Source organism: Dendropsophus ebraccatus, chromosome 4 (assembly GCF_027789765.1).
Source record: "Dendropsophus ebraccatus isolate aDenEbr1 chromosome 4, aDenEbr1.pat, whole genome shotgun sequence".
Classification (NCBI taxonomy): Eukaryota; Metazoa; Chordata; class Amphibia; order Anura; family Hylidae; genus Dendropsophus; species Dendropsophus ebraccatus.
Window position 1 is genome coordinate 147921491 of NC_091457.1, and position 20969 is coordinate 147942459.

Here is a 20969-nt window from a genome sequence, read left to right on the forward strand (position 1 = left end):
GGCCGTGTAATAGGCCTAGTAAACAAGTGCAGATCTACCAGATTGGCGCTCCCGTTTACATTACTGATCAGGCCCCCCATCTGCCCTTGGAATGGAACCCTAACTGCCAATACTACTGGGACAGGTCTGGTGATCTGAGCATATGTGACATAAGGTGGACATATTGGATACTCCAGTTTCATCCCACATATAAAAAACATACAGAAAGGTCATTTTGGAATTAAGATTCTGTGCCTTATGAAAAGTCACACACGTGTCGAAAGTTTTGATTGTTCAGGGTGTCAGTGTTCAGACTGTGACCGATCAGAAAAACGAGCGGAGAGAAGTCCAGGCACAGATTAGCCTCTCCTAGCTCTGTTATGTCTCCAGGAGGGCTGTCAGGCTATGCGGTCGCCCGTGATAGATGGACACAGAGCGGGGAGAGAGAATGCGCTGCGCTGGGAGTGTTCAGAACGCCACCAATTCAAATTTTTTACATGTCTCTGAGACATTTCAAAAGTTTTTTCTATAAAGACAGGGGGGGGGATCTGAATTCAGAGAGAAGCAGATTTACAGGGATGGTGGGACAGATTTCATGTGCAGTGGGTGTCAGCTGTGTTACTTAATTGTAACAGCTGTAATCTAAAATAACTCAGATTTCAGCCATTTAACCCCAAAAAAACAGCAGCACAACCTGAGGCTCTCCTGCTACTGCAAAGTACAATTCCTATCATACTAGGAAAGCCAAAGTGTGTCTACCTGTCCAGTTTTGCAACAGCTGGAGGCCTGCAAGTTGTGCACCCCTGCCCTGGATGCTAGTAAAAATACTGGAGGATAAATGTATAAGCGCTTAGACCCCTGCCGATCACTAATACGGAGGTTCCAACCTCTCCATTGACTGCAGTGAAGCGCTTCAATAGAACAGTGGTCACATGTGTTCTGCAGCTCAAAACTCAAAAGCCACTCCGTCCTGTAAAGAAGAAACATACCATATATATCTATGCAAAATGTCTGAAAACTAAGGCTTTCCCAAGCTGTATATAAAACCGCTCTCCATTTTTATAAAACCACACAAAAAATAAGACGGTAAGACAGCAATGACCTTAACAGTAAATTACTAAGCCAAAATATGTACTTCACATGTTACTATGTGAACATCTGATTAACCTAGCCGTCCATACTGTATAAATTATGTTGACATGGCTACACGAATAACCCTTAAACCCAGACATAACAGAGCTTTTACATACAATGATGGAAATTTAGCATGCTGCCATGTATTATTATGTTCTCCCGTTTGTATGGAAAACATAGCAGCTAGTGAGGGCAAGGCGTTTGCTTCAGTTCTATGGAATTTTATAATCACTTGGAAAGATTTCCAATGGTTTCATAGTTAGCGTGTTGAAAAAAGTTCATCGAGTTAAACCTTTCATATTACAGAGTGGAAAAACTCCTTTACCAAATCGGTCAGATTGCTGGATCAATGGACTGCATTGTGGCTCTGTTCACACAGTGTTTGGGCGCTGCGTCTGGTACCTGAAAAACTGATTTAAAAGATAACAGCGGCCCTGAGTGTTTACACTTCTGTCACCTAATCCTGTGAATGGTGGAGGCAGATAGGTTGTGAAGTCATGCCTGAGGTCTGCCATCTTAGTAGACCTATTAGATCTGGAGGCGGGGCCTAATAGGATAACTGTGATAGGCATCATACACAGCCATACAGAAGAACTGCATGGAGGCGGGCCTAATAGGATAACTATCGGGGTTACGGTGATAGGCATCATACACAGCCATACAGAAGAACTGCAGTGTACTAAGCAGGCAGCCAAATGATAGCAGAGTCCCATCTGTAGGACTTGAGTAATAATAGTAATAATAAATTGTATAAAATAATAGGAATAAAACGAAAATCCCCCCGCCCCCCCCCCCCCAAAAAAAAAAAAAAAAATTGGAAAAAAAAAAAATTTGAATACTAAAATGAAAATGAAAAATCTGAGAAAAAGTCAAACATTTCTTTGAAAAATGTTTAAAGGGGTTTATCCAGCGAAAATCTCTCTTTCAAATCATCTGGTTTCAGAAAGTTAAATAGATTTGTATTTTACTTCCATTTAAAAATCTCACATCTTCCCCTACTTATTAGCTGCGGCATGCCCTGCGGGAAGTGGTGTATTCTTTTCAGTCTGACACAGTGCTCTCTGCTGCCACCTCTGTCCATGTCAGGAACTGCCCAGAGCAGGAGCGGTTTTCTATGGAAATTTGCTGCTGCACTTCACAGTTCCCGTCTCAGACAGAGGTGGCAGCAGAGATCACTATGTCGACCACATTTCCTGCAGGACATACAGCAGCTGATAAGTACTGGAAGTACAGAAGTAAATTACAAATCTATATAACTTTCTGACATCAGTTGATTTGAAAGAAAGATTTTCGCTGGAGTATCCCTTTTACATAAAAACTTAACTACTGGGGCATTTTCTGATCACATGCCCTTTAAGGGGTTAAATCTATCTCCACATTCAGCCACTACCAAATCCTGTGACCTTATGTTCCATGACTTCACAGCTCAGACAGTAAGGTAATGGATTTAGAATTGAGAGATTAAATCCCCACTTCCTGTAACCACAAGTAGCGAGCATATGTTCTGCTTCAGGTCCGCAGAAAAGGATAAGTTATTGCACTGGGTATGATGGGAGACATCTCCGTATTTATATAATGATTTCATAACAGGCGGTTGTTTCACATTTCACACTTTCCTGACTAGTTTAGGCGGCTTTTTAGGATTTTATAAAGAGTAATGGTTGTGTATAAATATGGATATGACGGATATGAAGTAACTGCACCAGCTGTAAACCTGCCACATACTTTATGTATCTTTAATGCCCTTTTATGTCTATCTGGCAGATTTACTTTCATCATAACAAATGTGTGGTGTAAATCTTTACAGGCAGTCTGTTCTCTTTCCATTGAATCCCTTAAGTCGAAAACGTTTGAATTGCAATACCAGACATGGCCACATCTGTATGTATGTCACTGCATGAGTTTGGGTCCCCAGGAAGGTGTGTGTATGCCTGTGCAGATTGCGACATACCATAACATGTAACACAGAGGATTACAAAATAACTAAATACAAGAAAAATATGACTATATCCATTCCATTCCTAGGACAATGACTATCCTAAAGGATTAGTGATCACAACATACACTATTCTGATGCTGCTATGTGCTAATTATCAGGCTACTGTACCTGTTTTCCGATTGCCAGGGAAAAACTTTAAAGAGGCACTCTGGGCTATGTGTATTTTCAGTGAACGGCCGGGGAGGGGGTGGATATAGAAGCCGCCGGTCACTTACCTCCCCGTTCCAGTGCCGGGTCCCGGATCACGCCACCCCGTTCGGCTGCCGCTTTCTGGTCTGAGCTGCGGCTTAAGACATGACGTCTCACGGCAGCTCAGCCATTTAGCGGCCGAGGTGGGACTCCGCTACGGAGTACCCATTTAATGCTCAACTCTGAAGCACTTGGTTTACATCATAATGTGATTTCATGCCACATGCGTTACTTAACTCACCATTTACATTTGTCGATGGTAAAATAATGGACATCTTTGGCCGGCTGGTTTTATTTCTGTTGGTAGCTGGCAATAGTAAGTGGTCCTGCAAAACACACAATACAGATTACTACAGACAAACATTCAATAATAAGATCACATGAATAGAGATAAGCAAACCTCAAGCACGCTCTGCTTTGTCCGGACCCGAACTCTCGGCATTTGATTAGCTGTAGTCGAAGAAGTTGGATGCAGCCCTAAGGCCATAGGCTGTATCCACGTTTTCCAGGTCTCCCTAGAGCTGCATTAAACTTCTTCAGCCACTGGAAATCACATGCAGAGAGTTCGAGTTCGGATGAAGCAGAGCGTGCTTGAGGTTAGCACATCTATACACCAAACAGTTTTAGGCAACACATACAATAAGGAAACTTTGTTCTATGGATGACGTTCCACTTATAAACTTTTTTCTAAAATTAAAGGGGTTGTTCACCAAAACATTTTTTCTTTCAAATCAACTGGTCCCAGAAAGTGTCAGATTTATTTACTTCTATTAAAAAAAATCTCAAGTTATTCATTACTTCTCAGCTACTGTATGTCCTGCAGGAAGTGGTGTACTCTTTCCAGTCTGACACAGTGCTCTCTGCTGCCACCTCTGTCCATGTCAGGAACTGTCCACAGCAGCTGCAAATCCTCATAGAAAACCTCTCTTGCTCTCCTGACTGGAAAGAATACACCACTTCCTGCAGGACATACTGCAGCTCATAAGTACTGGAAGATTTGAGATTGTATAATAGAAGTAAATTGCAAATCTCTTGCAACAGTCGATTTTAAAAAAATAACTTTTTGGTGAACTTGACCTTTAAGTTGTTGTGTATGCTTACTATATGTGCTAGGAACAACATAAAAGTCAATCATATCCATCAGATACCTGATGGGAGGCCAAAAACACTTAGTGACTTTAAAGGTATAAATGGTGATGGCTACAGGACTGTACACATGTAGTGATTAGTACCTATCAAAAGTAGCGGAAAAAAGGAGGACAAATGGCGACAGGGTCATGGGTGCCCAAGGCACAGAGAAGTCCGTCACTGGCTTATTGACCTCTCCCTATTAAGAAAACATGCACACTTGGCTGGGTGGGGGTAATATAACCAAGAGTTCTAACGTGCAAGACCGATCTTATTCAGATCACTGATGCAGTCAGCTCCTCTCCGTCACCTCCGACCTCATTACACAAACATTACCCGATCAGGTAAGACATCAAACAACAGGTGTACAAGATACAAGAAGACAGCACCGACCAAACACCAGAGACTGGCAGCGTGTACAATGAACAACGGAGGGAGGACAGCCCAACAAGAATTATTCATCCATTAGAAGTATACAGGCTTTCTGTCAACTTTCATTTTTTTTCATTAAGATTTAATAAAGTTGCACCAAAACCCCCAAAAATTAATAAATCATGTACATCAATCAAACTCTTGGTGCATGTTATAGAAGAAGAAAGAAAGGAACTATCAACTATAAAAGTGGTTGCTAATAAGTCAGCCTCATATAAAACCATAGAAGCAGCTATGGGTCCATTTACACAGAAAGATTATCTGACAGATTATCTGCCAAATATTTGAAGCCAAAGCCAGAAACAGAGACTATAAACAGAGATCAGATCGTAAAGGAAAGCCTGAGAGTTCTCCTCTTTTCAAATCCATTCCTGGCTTTGGCTTCAAATCTTTGGCAGATAATCTGTCAGATAATCTTTCTGTGTAAATGGACTCTAATACTACGTTTACACGGAATGATAATTGGCCCGATCGCACGATTAACGATTTCGAAGTAACGATTTTTTTTAATAACGATCAGCGTTTAGACGGTACGATATATCATAAGGAAAAATCGTTTTGCGGAACGGTCAACCGCAGCTCCCTGCGCCGCCCCGATTGCCACTCCAATCGCCCCCCGCCGCTCCAATTGCCCCCCAGCCCCCGACCCCCCCCCCCCCCCCCCCGGCCACGAGCATACGTTACCTGCTACGCGTCGCAGGTCTTCGACATCCCCGCCTCCGCTCTTCAGTGCACTGATTGGCTGAAGAGGGGAGCCGGGAATTTCAAACGGCTCCTCTTCAGCCAATGAGTGCTGCCTTGCATTGATTGGCTGAAGGGAGTCGGGAATTTCAAACGGCTCCTCTTCAGCCAATCAGTGCACTGAAGAGCGGAGCCGGGGATGTCGAAGGCCTGCGACGCGGAGCAGGCAACGTATGGTCGTGGTGGGGGCGATCGGAGTGGCGGGGGGCGATCGGAGCGGCGGCGATCGAGCCGGCGCAGGGGGCTGCGGATGAGCGGGGGGCCAGGCTGCGAGCGGGGGGGGGCCGGGCGCTGGGCGGCCGGACTATCGCGCGACGACTGTTTACACGGAAGGATCAGCAAATTTTTGCGATCGGCGAACGACGATTTATGAACATGTTAAAAGATCAAAATGAACGATTTTTCGATCGTTCGCCGCGTTTACACGTACGATTATCGTTCCAATTCGATCGTTATCTCGAAAATTCGCCCGATAATAGTTTCGTGTAAACGTACCATAAGTCTCCCGTATTGTCGGCATTCTGTCAGAATGGTAAGCAGATATATACCACGAATGTACAGACACAGGCCTCCACCTGGTGAGCTAGTCACTACAGTTGGGTAATTTTTAGATGTATACTTCTTTTGACTTCGACACAAAAGCATGGTTCACATTTGGAAAATGAATCAAACAGTCACTAGACGACTAGATTCAGGCCATTGGAATCAATGTGGGCGGTGCTTCTATACGTCGGTATCCTTTTTTTCAAAAGCATGCCGACGTATACGTTATTGGTAAATCAAAATGTTTAAGGGAAGATTTGGCTATGCAAATGATAGCTATATGGATCCAAGTATATAAAAAATTAATAACTTAATAAAGAAGCTTTACTTACCTCTCCATGCTTTCCTGGTGTCCTCCTATGGGTCTCCAGTATCCCCCCAGATAATCCTTCCTCAGGATAGCAGCATGGCCAGTGATTGGCTGAGCAGGCTGTCATCCCTGAGACTAGTTAGTCTCAGAAGTGAAGGCAGGATCATCAGTCTTTGGGATACCGGAGACTTGTAGAAAGATACTGGAGGAGTGTGGAAAGGCAAGTATAGCTTCTTTATTGTTTTTTGTTTTTACATACCCTATAGCTATTGTTTTGCATAGTCAGATAAGCCCTTTAAAGCAGCCTTATAAATATTGTTAAGGTACTGAAGGATTACTCGTTGGTTGAAGCAGAAGCAAGGGGATAATGTTTTATTTAAAAAAAAAAAAAAGTTTAGGGAAGCTTCACACGTAACAGATCCACAGTGGATCCCTTGTCCGGCGTCTGGACGTCCCGCTCAGCCAATCAGTGCGCTGTGGATTGGCTGAGTCAGACGTCCAGCGGGAGCCCCCGAAGCAATCGGAGCGTGGAGCAAGTACAGTATGCTCCGGCCAGCAGAAATGAATGACATAAGGAATGACAAGGGGTCCTCAGCTGATTTCGCTGCAAATTCGCAGAGTAAAATCCGCTGTGGATCCACTGTATGTGAAGCTACCCATTAAAGGAGAAGTCTGGCGAAAACTTTTAATAAAGTATTGTATTGCTCCCCAAAAGTTATACAAATCACCAATTTACACTTATTACGGGAAATGCCTATAAAGTGCTTTTTTGCCTGCACTACTGCATCAAGGCTTCACTTCCTGGATACCATGGTGATGTCACATCCTGGATAACATGGTGATGTCACTTCCTGGATAACATGGTAATGTCTCGACCCAAATCCCACATCTGTGCGGGCTGTGGCTGCTGGAGAGGAGGATGGCAGAGGGATGCCCAGTGTCCCTCTGCCATCATCCTCTCCAGCAGCCACAGCCCGCACAGCTCTGGGAGTTGAGACGTGACATCACCGTGTTACCCAGGAAGTGACATCACCATGTTATCCAGGAAGTGAAGCCTTGATGCAGTAGTAAGTGCAGGGAAAAAAGCACTTTATAAGCATTTCCCGTAATAAGTGTATATTGGTGATTTGTATAACTTTTGGGGGGCAATACAATACTTTAAAAAAAAAAAAAAATTCAACGGATTTCTCCTTTAAGGGGAATGCACATTGTTATAAAGGTGTGTGACAACCAACAGGCACAAAATGTGGTCCGTTACGACCAGTTTGATTTCAATTTGGTTGCTTCTTTCGATTTTTTTCCATTGAGTAAATAAAATTTATGGTTTCAGTCCATTCTTTCCTTTCCACAACCCTAACTCCTATAGCAAATATTGCATCAGTATCCTAATCTTTTGCAACATTTTGTAAAGCTTTGGTTGCCCAGGCATGATGGGAATTGTAGTTTGGCAACAGCTGGAGGCCCGAAGGTTCCCCTTCCCTGTTTTAAAGAGTAAACCTAGCCTGGGCATTAGACTGGTTATACATTGTGTATTGTGTGAAAAGTTATATTACAGAACACACACATCCTTACCCTGAGCAACTATTTCATTTCTAACTACTAGTCTGACTGCTTTGGGCAACTTTATTCAAGAAATGTTTTTACACTAAAAAACCTTATGAGAATAACAGAACTATAACTCTCTTACAATAGCCTACAATTTCTGTGACTCACCCCCCCCCCCCCCCCAAGTAAGAGTTCAATAAATAATCTGCATCTCCGTGCCCAGAACAAACTAAACCAGAATAAACTCGACTTTCACACAACCCCCCGGGCGGCTCCTCATTAAAGGGTTTCACAGTGTTCCTCACATGTTAAGAGAACTTTTTGGCAATCACGTGTGCGCATGTAACATAATAATTGGAGAGTAACAACTGGAAATGTGTTATTTTTTTTTAAAAAAAGGTTAAAATTTCTGAAATTTGCACAACAGTACAATAAACAAACAGCAGGACAAAGACCATTGTCTTATAGTCAACCCGCGCTACGTAACACTTGTCATCTGTGTAAACAGGAATATTTAGGACATGGAGTAACTGCAAGGAATTTGACCGACAAATATACACGTACAAACTCGCATCAAACTCGCATGAAAGTAGCTACGTTTTTTGTGGTGTTGAACTTGCCTGTGAAAATCATGTGAAAATTAAAACTCGCATGTAAAAATTGCACCAAACATGCAGCGAGAATACACATACATTGGCTTGATAGCAATCAGTATCGCTGTGAATTTATGTGCGAGAAACTCACAGCGATAAATACGCAGCGAGTCTGTAAGTGTGAACAGACCCTAAGGGTGGGTTCACACATACAGGATTTGCAGGAGATTTGATGGTGTAGATTTGCTTTGAACACGCAACTTCAAATCTGCCGCAGATCCTGTACGTGTGAATGCACCCTAAAGGGGCCGTCCGGTGAAAATATTTTTTTTCTTTCAAATCAACTGGTGTCAGGTACATAGATTTGTAATTTACATCTATTTAAAAATCTCCAGTCTTCCAGTACTAATCAGCTGCTGTATGTCCTGCAGGAAGTGGTGTGTTCTTTCCAGTCTGACACAGTGCCACCTCTGTCCATGTCAGGAACTGTCCAGAGCAGGAGAGGTTTCCTATGGGGATTTGCTACTGCTCTGGACAGTTCCTGATATAGACAGAGGTGGCAGCAGAGAGCACTGTGTCAGACTGGAAAGAATACACCACTTCCTGCAGGACATACAGCAGCTGATAACTATGGGAAGATTGGAGATTTTTAAATAGAAGTAAATTACAAAACTATATAACTTTGTAAAACCAGTTGATTTAAAAGAAAAATATTTTCGCCGGACTTCCCTTTTAAAGTTTTATAAGTTAACGTGCCGCAGAGCCACATTTATAAGAAATCATTTAAAAAGGACAGTTTTCATGACACAGAGAAGGTGCATGCATAAAATTAATAAAGCACCGGGAAGAAATAGAACATGAAATAAGAATTCACTATTAATAGGTTTTCCAAAAAGCCATTTCAAATTGACCAAAAACATTCTAGAAATTTCCGTATTGTATCATATAAAGGGTAAGGAAAGGAGGATCTGGCAATGTACAGTAAAACCAGCAGCATGCTTGTGGGTTTCCCCTGCTGCGTGTGGAGGAGGATTCTGACCCCAGTCATTGTATATACTGTACTCTGTATATATTTCACTGTACTGACTGAATAACTGAACACGCCAATATCTCAATCCCCTCTCTACTAATGGCAGTGTGGACTAGTGATCTGCTGCTGGGGATCAGGATCAGTGACTTCATTATGTAAGTCAGACAAAGGCCCGGCCGATGCTCATTGAGAATGTCGGCAGTAGTTTACCATTCTTAAAGAGTCACTGTCGTATTTTTTTTTTTTGCAGAAATCAATAGTCCAGGCGATTTTAAGAAACTTTGTAATTGGGTTTATTAGCCAAATCTGCCATTATCTGCATGTAAAAAGCCTTTTCCCAGGTCCCCCCCTCCTTCCTCTTTTTCATCCACTCTGAAAAATCTGAAAATTGTGACTTGTTGCAGGAGACGTCCCCTGTCTGCTCTAGGGAGAGGGGAGGGGGGAGGAGGAAGGAGGGAGTTAGCCGGCAGCAGAAAGCAGATAACAGAGGATTACAGGCACGGAGCTGGGTGACAGCTGTAATCTGAGCTCAGACAGGTCACTGGTGACTGTCACAGGAGATATCCCATGAGGGATTTGTAGATTAACTCTTTGTTGTCCTGTTTTGGTCTTTTCTTTAGCTCTCTCCATAGGAGAACAATGAAGACAGGGGGGAGAGCTTCAAACTGCTTTTTCATGATAAAAATGCATTTTTCGGATAATAAATCCAATTACAAAGTTTCTTAAAATCGCCTGGACTATTGATTTCTGCAAAAAAAAATTCACGACAGTGACACTTTAAGTTTTGAACTATTGCAGTATATACATAAAAATAAAATTATATATTAGGTGGGAACAATGTGCCCCTGTCATATACCACAGAAAAGTTGCAGATTCTTATCCTTTACGTGGTGTAAGCCGCGCTCGTCTGATAAGCGGGTGGGGAGAGGGGAACATCAAGGCGGGGAGGAGGCAGAAATCATGGAAAAAATCTGCATCCATGTGGTAGTAGCAGATCCCACTAGATTAAATCCAGCAAGGTGAATAAAGTCAAGGTCTAATTTCTTATGTTGTGTTCAGTATTTTAAATGTATTTCGTGTTTTGGTTTTACAATTTTTTTTTTGTAAGGCCAGGTCCATACTTGCTAAGTGGGCTATGTTCGGGGTTAACAAGAACATTAGAAAAACCGTTATATCATTTGAATTTAAATGATAACCGTTCTGTGTAGTTGCAGGCAACAACCAAAAAATCGTTGGTATGTCGTTGATTGTTAATTTAGATCTGAACCTAAAATTATCGATAAATCGCTCACTGTAATTCCACATTCGTTCGCTCTAGTTGCACATTTTTTCACTCATCGTTCAGTGTAATTGCACATTGTTCATTGTTTTGCTGGGATCAGAAGGAATAAACGATCATAGTAACGATCACAATAACGATCATAGTAACAACTGTATCGAACGACCATCGTTCTGTGTAATATGGTGAACGATTTCCGGTTAACGATAAACAATCTCGTTTGCGATCGTTTATCATTAGTCATTAAAAATCGCTCCGTGTATTAGGACCCTAACACTTTAAAAAGTGCGAACCCAGCCTTACAAAATGTATGGAATAACGTATGGAATAAACTCAAGTCTGAGCGCTGTGATGGTTGCTTTAACACTACAATATGTAACAAGAAAAATAAAGTTTTAAAAGTTAAAATTAAAATAACAAATTAGTATAAAACCTTTTTCTAACATATTTTATACTTACTTTCCGAAAAGACACGACATAGAAAGTATCGCCCCTTCTACGGATCGCCTCCAAAAACTCCTGATAGCTCCTTGGTGAAGAATAATAGATCTGTAATTCATTTGCGGAGTTCCTAGGAAAGCAAAGAGTGAGGAGGGTAAACGTTTGCTCAGCACACTGCTCATTGGGAAGCTAAACAAATCCCAGAAAAGATCTCATCGCGTTCTGACCAATTTAAAACGTCCATCATAGACAGTGCTTATCTAGACAGGTCTATGGGAATTCCCTCAAATGGGGGAATAGATAGCCCCGTATCATGTGAGGCTATTCTCCCATGACTCAGGGCTAAACTGAGACTTCTGATTGATGCGATCTTATGTAACATCAACATATGTAATAACACAGTTTACAAGCTTTGTTGGAGACTATATTCTTTCTGTTCCTTATGTAGTCTGACCCCACTATTCCATTACTTCTCCCACTTCCAGCTGGTGGACATCTGTCAACGCTCTTTTTTATACTACTCCTATACTCACTCCTTGTTGGCATCTCAGCCAGCTTTGTATCACTCCCCCTATTTCTCCTTGAGTGGGGGCATACCCACTAAACCCACTGGAACCTTCTTTATCCACTACTTAGCATTATTGCTACATCATCCATGAGATGGTCAGCATCAACAATGTTCTACAAAAACTTGCAGTTTAGCCATTGAAAAAAAAACAACTGACATTAAGCACACATACAGTGATCAGCCATAACATTAAAAGTAGTATTGCGTTGATTCGCCTCATGTTGCCAAAATGATCCATTGAGGCATGGATTACAATCCTCTAAAGTTGTCCTGTGTTAGGGTACATTGACACTACAGAATCCTGACAGAAAACCCGTTGCGGATTCCGCAGCTCGCACCCGCTCGCAGAACCTATTCATTTTTTGGACGGATGGCAGAATCCGCCCGTGCATAGAATAGAGTCTACAGCACGAACGGAAATGCAGAGTCCGCGAGTGAGTGAAAAGCTGTAGTATCCGCAACGGCTTTTCCGTCGGGATTCCGTAGTGTGCACGTACCCTGATATGACACCAAGAGCGGCCGATCCCTGAAGTCCTGCAAGATGTGAAGTGCGGCCTCTATAGACCCGAATAGTTTTTTCAGCATTTCCCACAAATGATCAATGAATATGGAAGCAAAGTGAAGACCATGAACTCTTTGTCTTGTTCCTCATTTCTGAGCAATTTCTGCAGTGTGGCAGGGTGCAATATCCTGCTGAACAAGGCCAATGCCATTAGGCAATACCACTGTCAGGAAAGGACACACACGACACTAGGACACCTTTTTATCATAGCCAACAGAAACGTTTCAGGAATTGCTCTTCTGCAAAATGGGACCAAACTAGCCTTTAATAGCGACACGTCAGTAAACTCTGGGTACCCTTGACTCTGTCATCAGGTCACCCGTTCTCCTCCCTTGTCCTGGGTACCCATGACCCAGCCATCAGTTAACCCATTCTCCTCTATTGCCCTGGGTACCCATTACCCAGCCATCAGTTAACCCATTCTCCTCTATTGCCCTGGGTACCCATTACCCAGCCATCAGTTAACCCATTCTCCTTTATTGCCCTGGGTACCCATGACCCTGTCATCAGTTAACCCATTCTCCTCTATTGCCCTGGGTACCCATGACCCTGCCATCAGTTAACCCATTCTCCTCTATTGCCCTGGGTACCCATGACCCTGCCATCAGTTCACCCATTCTCTTTCCTTGCCCTGGGTGCCCATGACCTGGTCATCAGTTTGCTCGTTATTCTTCTCTGAACCACCTTTGTAAGCTCTAACCACTGTATACCAGTATTACCCTACAAGACTGGCCAGTTTAGAGATGCAGTCATCTTGTTATCAGTCATTCAGATGCCATGTTTCCAATCCAAAGCTTCAAGAACTGACTACTGACTGGTGAAGCAAGTGATCAGTTTAGGCATTAGGGCTGATTAGTATATATAGCCAAGCTCAGCAGCTCCTCTCTCTATTACATGCAGCCATATAGCGGAGAATAGATGACTTAACAGACCAGTTATGAATCTGTTAGTTAGATGCAGAGGACTTATTTCCTTTTATCTGGGTATTAAATTGCAGCTGCTTCACCGACCCTAAGTAACTGATGTCAGAAATAAAGAGAAGCCTGACCACAGGAGATCTATACATGGGCTGCCTGACCACAGGAGATATATGTGGGCTGAGATTATGCAAGAAAGAAGAGTGGCAAGGGGCACTGGGTATAACACGGAGGACATTCACACTGTTGTGGTGAGGGAGGGATATGGTGTAAAAGTGATTAGCATGAAGAGCCAACTCTGCAGAAGGGCATCATAGCTGGACTGGAGCAGATAGAAAAATGAATGACTACTTAGGGTCCTATTACATGGGACGATTATCGTGTGAAAAATCGTAATATCGTTCAAATTTAAAAGATAATCATTCTGTGTAATTGCAGGCAACAATCGAAAAATCGTTCGTATGTCGTTAATAATTGATTTAGATCTGAACCTAAATTATCGTTAATACATCGCTGTAATTCCACATTCGGACGCTCAAGTTCCGCATTTGTTCAATAATCGTTCAGTGTAATTGCACATTGTCCATTGTTTTGCTGTGATCAGGAGGAATAAACAATCATAGCAAGGATGGTAACTAACGTCTATCGTTCTGTGTAATATGGTGAACAATATCAGGTTAACAATAAACAATCTCGTTTGCGATCGTTTATCGTTAGTCGTTAAAAATCGCTCCGTGTAATAGGACCCTTAGAGAATATTTTATTCTGATTGCTGTATGGTATATTGTGGCAAAAGTATAATTTATGGCAGTAATATTTATATTTAGTGGTATGCTATATGTGCTTAAGAAGTGGCGACAGTAGAACACATGCATGGAAAAAACTTGGCTCTCCATATTCTAGGTACGTAAGCAACATCACCCTCCAAATCTACTTTCGCCCACCCACACCAGATAACCAGTGCCCCAAGTATAGTTTAGAGATGTCCCTTGGAGATGTACTTACTTTAGGCCGGTCTCTGTGTATTGCATTGTTACTAGTTGTGTGCCATCTTTTTCATCTGATTTCTGTAATGCAAAACGTAACATAGAAAAAAAAAGAAAAGAAAAGAGAAATAATTTTTTAAAGATTTCTAGTATATCGTAACCTGGATACTCCTATTATAGATTTTCAAAGTAGAGATTCAATAGGAATGACATATGGAGAGCATTAGCAATGGTTAAAACGCACGGTGTCTGCAGAAGGGGAATTTGTACGCTGCAATGTTGTATAGTAGATTTAACGCAATGTAAATTCAATCTACGTGAAAGCGTTACTGTCACTTTAAAAAAAGAAAAACCTGACATTATAGATAGACAAGTCAAAAGTTTCAGCACTCTACTGTTCACATAGAGAAGCCAGGAGAAGCACCTAACTGAGCGCTTCACTGTGCAGATGGATGCTCTCTATCTACAGCTGCTCTATAGACTTACTATAGAACCATCTTCTGCAATCAGATGAGTAGAGCTGCAAGCTACAAAAGTTTTGATCTAAGTATTCAGCCCTCCACTGTTCACATAGGGGAGCCAGGAGAAGCACCTAACTGAGCGCTTCACTGTGCAGATGGATGCTCTCTTATCTACTCTATAGACTTACTATAGAACCATCTTCTGCAATCAGATGAGTAGAGCTGCAAGCTACAAAAGTTTGAAGACTGGTGGGGGAGTCCAACACGCCACCTTGACCAATCAAAACTTTTGACATGCCAGATTTTCTTAAAGTGACAGTAATGCTTTAATACAAAGTGCACATAGTGAGATAATTGATTTCATGAGATCGTTTCAACTACAATACCCATGAGTTACTGCCTGCAAATGTAAATGCATAAGCTTACATGCAGACTGCTAGTCATATGGCTATAATAAGGGCAGAAAGGGAAAGCAGGTAATATTGAGGAAGCAACTAAGGAAGGACTCAAGGAAGATGAGGACCTTCTCCATGATCTCACCTGCTCTGGCTTTGCTTTTTGGGTGCTAAGTGTTCGTCTAGACTTTGTCCGTTCAACTTCATGTCTATGGACCCAGCCACGAAGCTCTTGGTTTAACCTAAATAGAAGAAAAAGAGAAAACATTTGTTGGTGGACACAATTTGAAAAGATGGAACAGAAAAACTGAGAATATTTGCCTTGTGCACAAGGTATTGCCTTCTCTTGTGTGTACATAAGTATTGCTAACCATGTCTGAGCTTCCGTAACATGGAGAAATACTTTTATGGAGAAATACTATTTTCAAGTGCAAAGTGTCAAAGAGGTGTTCCCAAGCTTCTGAAGTGCTGAAGGCTGTAATGCCTCCTTGATCCCTCTCCCATCCTTATCCCAGATCGGGGCTCAGCTTACAAGCAGGGATAAGGCTGAGAGAGGGGGCAGGTAGGCCTTAGGCCTGCAGGTCTATAATTGTGGACATTTATATCTCACTGGTTTGTGTGTGCCTATTCACACATTTGCAAATTTTGCAGATCCGTCATCTGTGCCACAAAAAAAAAACACATGTCCAAGTGCAGACCGTAACTGTGGCACTAACACACCAATAAAAGTCTATCTAGTGTCACAATGTGGCCAGTACTCTCTTTTTATTTTTATTTTTTTTACTATCAACACTTAAATATCCACAAAAATATGGATGATACGGAGGATACTACAGGCCTCGCCAATTTAAGAGCTTGGGAAAGACTTTTCGCACTAAAGAATAAAAGTATTTTTATCTAAGTTATGGAAGCACAGCTGGATATATGAAAGGTACAATGTGTTTCTGTAACAGTGTCAGCAGTTTGGAACCTAAATTACAGCTGACATACTCATTTTAGGGATAGGTTCTGTGTGACAGAGAAGTTGCAGAAATATCTGTGGACTAAAGAGCAGTTCCACTCATTTGAACGGGGAAGTCCCATTCACATCACAGAGATGGTATTAGGTGAACGCCTTTGCAGTTTTTTGATCCAAGAATAGACTCAAGAGAACGACAAATATGAAAAACCAACCTATGCGTCTCCTACCTGCTGGACTCACTTCTGACTTTGGTTCGAAAAAAATGACAAAGATGTTTTTTCAAAATTCTCTGTTTGTAACCAACCTTAAGCTGGAAGCACACATGTGGTTTTTGATGCAATTTGAGCCAAATAAAGGAGGAGATTCAAAGAGGCAAAGAGAAATGCAGAGAAAGGACTTTCGGTGTGGGTTAAACTGCACCAAAAACTGCATGTGTGATTCCAGCCATAAAGTTTTCACATCTCAAGTAGAAAGCTGTATGGCATCAATCTCACACGGCTTAGAGGTCTGCTACCTAGTTGTCTGTTCTCTGTTATAATTTCACTGTTTCCTCCAGACCTGGCCGGGCTTCAGATGACTCATACTTCATATAATTATTCAAACAAAAGCTCAGTGAGATTTCAAAATTATATTATAATATATATATTACACACATACATAATGAATGTATGTGTGTGTGTGTATATATATTTATATTTATTACACACATACATAATGTGTATATATATATATATATATATATATATATATATATATATATATATATATATATATATATATACATACATACACACACACACATATACTATATATATATATATATATATATATATATATATATTTATATATTTTATATATATAAAAACTCACAGTATATATTATATCCCCCTTTGTACATTTGCTGGAATGACTTATGTCATAGGTTTTATTACTATGGTGAGGTAAGGTAATTTTCACATTATAAAACCTAAATACTCTACATCCAGGAATAAAAGAGAAACAAATCCCGGAGGCAGGATATACAGAGATCAAAAGCCACTACAACTACGCATCATCCATCTTTGTCATATCATTTGCAAATAAACCTCAAAGAAGGGATTTGTTGTCATCAGCAACTAATAGGTGACAGGATTTTGCATGGTCCTGGTTAGGATCGGATGAATGCGATGAAAAACTTGAAGAAACGTCCCTCCTCCCCCCCTCCGATAAGTCAATCATAACTCGAGAGGGGAATGGAGGCCAGATTCAGACTGCCAGGGAGAGAAGGAAAAGCTTTTTCAGCACACTTTGGCTAGAGGTTTGTGCTCTGCTTTTGTCTATACAAACATAAGTGATCTGGCGAATATGAACACTCCATAAATCACGGGGAGGATCCAAGAATAGCTCAGTAAATTCCCGGTTACTGATGGAAAGGACTTGGACGTGCAATGCTTCTTACTGCGGTGGGATTGTGTAGAACAAGCTTCACTTAGTTATGGAGGAGAACCAGGCAGATACTGACACACAGCAACAACTATTTACTGGGGTCATCCGGGACAATTAGAAAAGACCACTAATATTAGATTGCTGGGGGTTCCACTCCTGGTATCCCTACTGATCAGGTTACTGAAGGGTATTTGAAGCTGCACCTTTAACAACAGGCTCAGCCACTTGTGAAAGTATGGTATTGCAGCCAAACCCTATTAAAGGGGTTGTCCAGCGAAAATCTTTTTCTTTCAAATCAACTGATATCAGAAAGTTATTTAGATTTATAATTTACTTCTATTAAAAAATCTTAAGTCTTCCCATACTTATGAGCTGCTGTATGTCCTGCAGGAAATGTTTTATTTTCAGTCTGACACAGTGCTCTCTGCTGACATCTCTGGCCGAGACAGGAACTCTGTCTCAGTTTTATATGAATGCCCATAGAAAACCTCTACTATTTTGGACAGTTCCTGTCTTGGCCAGAGATGTTAGCAGAGACAAAGTGTCAGACTTAAAATAAAACAACATTTCCTGCAGGACATACGTCAGCTAATAAGTACAGGAAGACAAGATTTTTTTTTAATAGGAGTAAATTACAAATCTATATAACTTTCTGACACCAGATGATTTGAAAGAAAAAGATTTTCACTGGAGCAACACCTTAACTTGATGAGCTGCAGTACCAGACATGGCCAATACAAAATGTACGGAGCTGTGCCTAGGTCATAATGCTCACCAAAGCGCTGCAACCTCTTCAATCAGCTCTACTGGGACTATCACCCATTTAATAATTCCAGCCTATTCTAATCCATTCATAAGCGGTGTGTTTTTATAGACTAAAGATAGGAATGAGAATGGATGTGGACTTTGTGCCATATAAATTCAGCCTATAAATAATATATACATGCAATGAAGAACTGGACTTAATTCTGAAATAATTTCACGCATAATTGGAATTGAGATTTCTGCTGACCTGAGGGATTCTGTTTGGTTGACATGTGGTCGGCAGGGAGGCGGAGGAGGAATGTAAATCACGGGATCCTCTTTCACAACCATCAATGCCTTTTCAGTCGAGATCTGATGTTCAAGTCTAGAAAGCAGAGAATAAAAGAGATAGTAAATGATGGTAAAATACTAAATACATTCACCATCAGTTCATGATGTATCAGTCACAACGCTGATGGATGAAGCTGGAAAAAACAATTAGATGAGAAGCCATTTATTCGGTAAGACAGAGCGGGGGTCAGAAGTGTAGCATGCAGACATTCATGAATAGCCAAAATGGCGTAGGCGACATGATACATTTGGCGAATCTCGGACACATGGTACACAGGTTGTATAAAAATTAAGAACATTTATGTTTCAGTTCTTTACAAGATATGTCCGTGCTGTCAATGAATGAGAATGCCTGTGTATATCCAGCGGCAGCAAGCCTGTATACAGCTAGTCTTGAATCCAGCCTAGAAAATGCTCTGTGAGCTAAATACTTCAACAGCTGCACAACTTAGTTCCCTACAAAGTATCATTCTCCAGGCTATACTGTTTGGTTATTCTTACACTATGGCAAGATACACTTAAAGGGGTACTCCAGCTATTTTTTCGTTCACATTAGCTAGTGTTTGAAAGTTATATAGTTCTGTAATTTACTTCTATTTAACAATCTCCAATCTTCCAGTACTTATCAGCTGCTGTATGTCCTGTAGGAAGTGGTGTATTTTATCCAGTCTGACACAGTGCTCTCTGCTGCCACCTCTATCTATGTCAGCAACTGCCCAGAACAGCAGTAAATCCCGATAGGAAAACGTTCCTGCTCTGAACAGTTCCTGACATAGACAGAGGTGGCAACAGAAAAGAGAACTGTGTCGGACATTCTGAAACAAATTGATTTGAAAGCACCCCTATAATAATATACAGATAGATAAAACACAATAAAAGTACCTTATATCCAGTGGTGGAATTTCTTTGTCCTTTTCATCCATTGTACCAGGTGAAAATTCAAGCAAGTGTCTACTGCTTTGTCGAATAGGACTCACTTCTACATCAAAGGGACCTGGGTTAGACTCCAAGATACTATAAAGGAAAAAGAAAATGTAAACATTACTTGATCATGAAAGTACTAAAATCGCTCAAGAGGCTAGCTGAATATTCACGAAAAGGTAGTGGGCAATGTACTATGCCCAGTGCACCAAATGCCCTCTTAGGCATATTGGTGAAATAATAAATATAAAAATAATAAAAAGTTTCCTTTCATATTTTGTGGGAAGGGGAGAGGCTCCTGGTGAAGACACCAAGACCGTGAGGAGGGGAAAAAGCGACATTGGCTGGTCTCTGTGGAGACATGATAAAAATGTTCTTAAGAGTGGGTTCACACGTAACTGACCTGCAGTGGATTTTACACTGCGAGTTTGCAGCCAAATCCTCTGCGAATCCCTTACTGTCATTCTGAATAGGATTACATACTTGAAGCAGAATTTTCATCCCGATGTGAGTATGTAAAAGCCAGCCCCCTTAATGGTGGCCTGGTGTATACATTACCAGTCCGCGTTCAAGCTTGCTTTAAAAGGCTCCCAGCATCCTGATGTCCCACTCAGTCAGTCAATCAATCAATGGACTAACAGGACTGGTAATGTATACAGCGGTTGTATACAAAGATTATCTTGCCTTTTTTTCCCCCAGTGTTTTTGACTTTAGGTACGATTGGCTTTTTTTGCCCTTGGCGTTTTTGAGATGAACAGAAGAAATTCCATTGAACTCAAAGGAGAAAAATGCCCCAGTTCGCAGAAAGAAAAAACACCAAATCCTCAGCATGTTGCATTTTTAAAAAACTGCCAGAGCTCAAAGAAAGCACCGGAAAAAAAACACCAAGTATGACACTTCATAAAATTCCAATGACTCACAGCTAATATCTGGTCGCTGCATTTATGCTAAAAAATTCAGTTGGTTTGACACTGGCCAAAATTTTTGCGGAAAACGCCATTGGGATTTTCTTTCGGCGTTTTCTGCAAAAATTTTGGCCAGTGTGAAACCAACCGAATGGAGAAAGAGCCACTAGCACCATGTGTAATACACCACTGACAAACTATGACAATTACACAGTGTCCGGGCTATATTACTTACCTTATGGGGCTAAAATTCATCATTAAAAATGCAGCCAGCATCATGAGACACACGGCTCTCCTCTTTGGAGCAGTCACTTTAAGCTTCTGATTCTGCAAGACAAAACCTTAATATTAAAATATATTCACTACTACGACGCTAATGCTTGTAGCGCAATTTTATTTATTTTTTTTTTTTTTTAAAGAACTGTCCAAT

At 41.3% G+C, this 20969-nt stretch overlaps 1 protein-coding gene across 1 annotated transcript in view; it reads right to left on the reverse strand.

The window, feature by feature from the left end:
- ATF6 (activating transcription factor 6) overlaps nucleotides 1-20969 on the reverse strand; it is an 82858-nt gene that overhangs the window by 17457 nt on the left and 44432 nt on the right. The window contains 7 exon segments of the mRNA XM_069967413.1: nucleotides 3543-3627; nucleotides 11362-11473; nucleotides 14396-14457; nucleotides 15378-15474; nucleotides 18631-18747; nucleotides 19596-19727; nucleotides 20775-20866. Coding sequence (XP_069823514.1) covers nucleotides 3543-3627; nucleotides 11362-11473; nucleotides 14396-14457; nucleotides 15378-15474; nucleotides 18631-18747; nucleotides 19596-19727; nucleotides 20775-20866 — 697 coding nt within the window.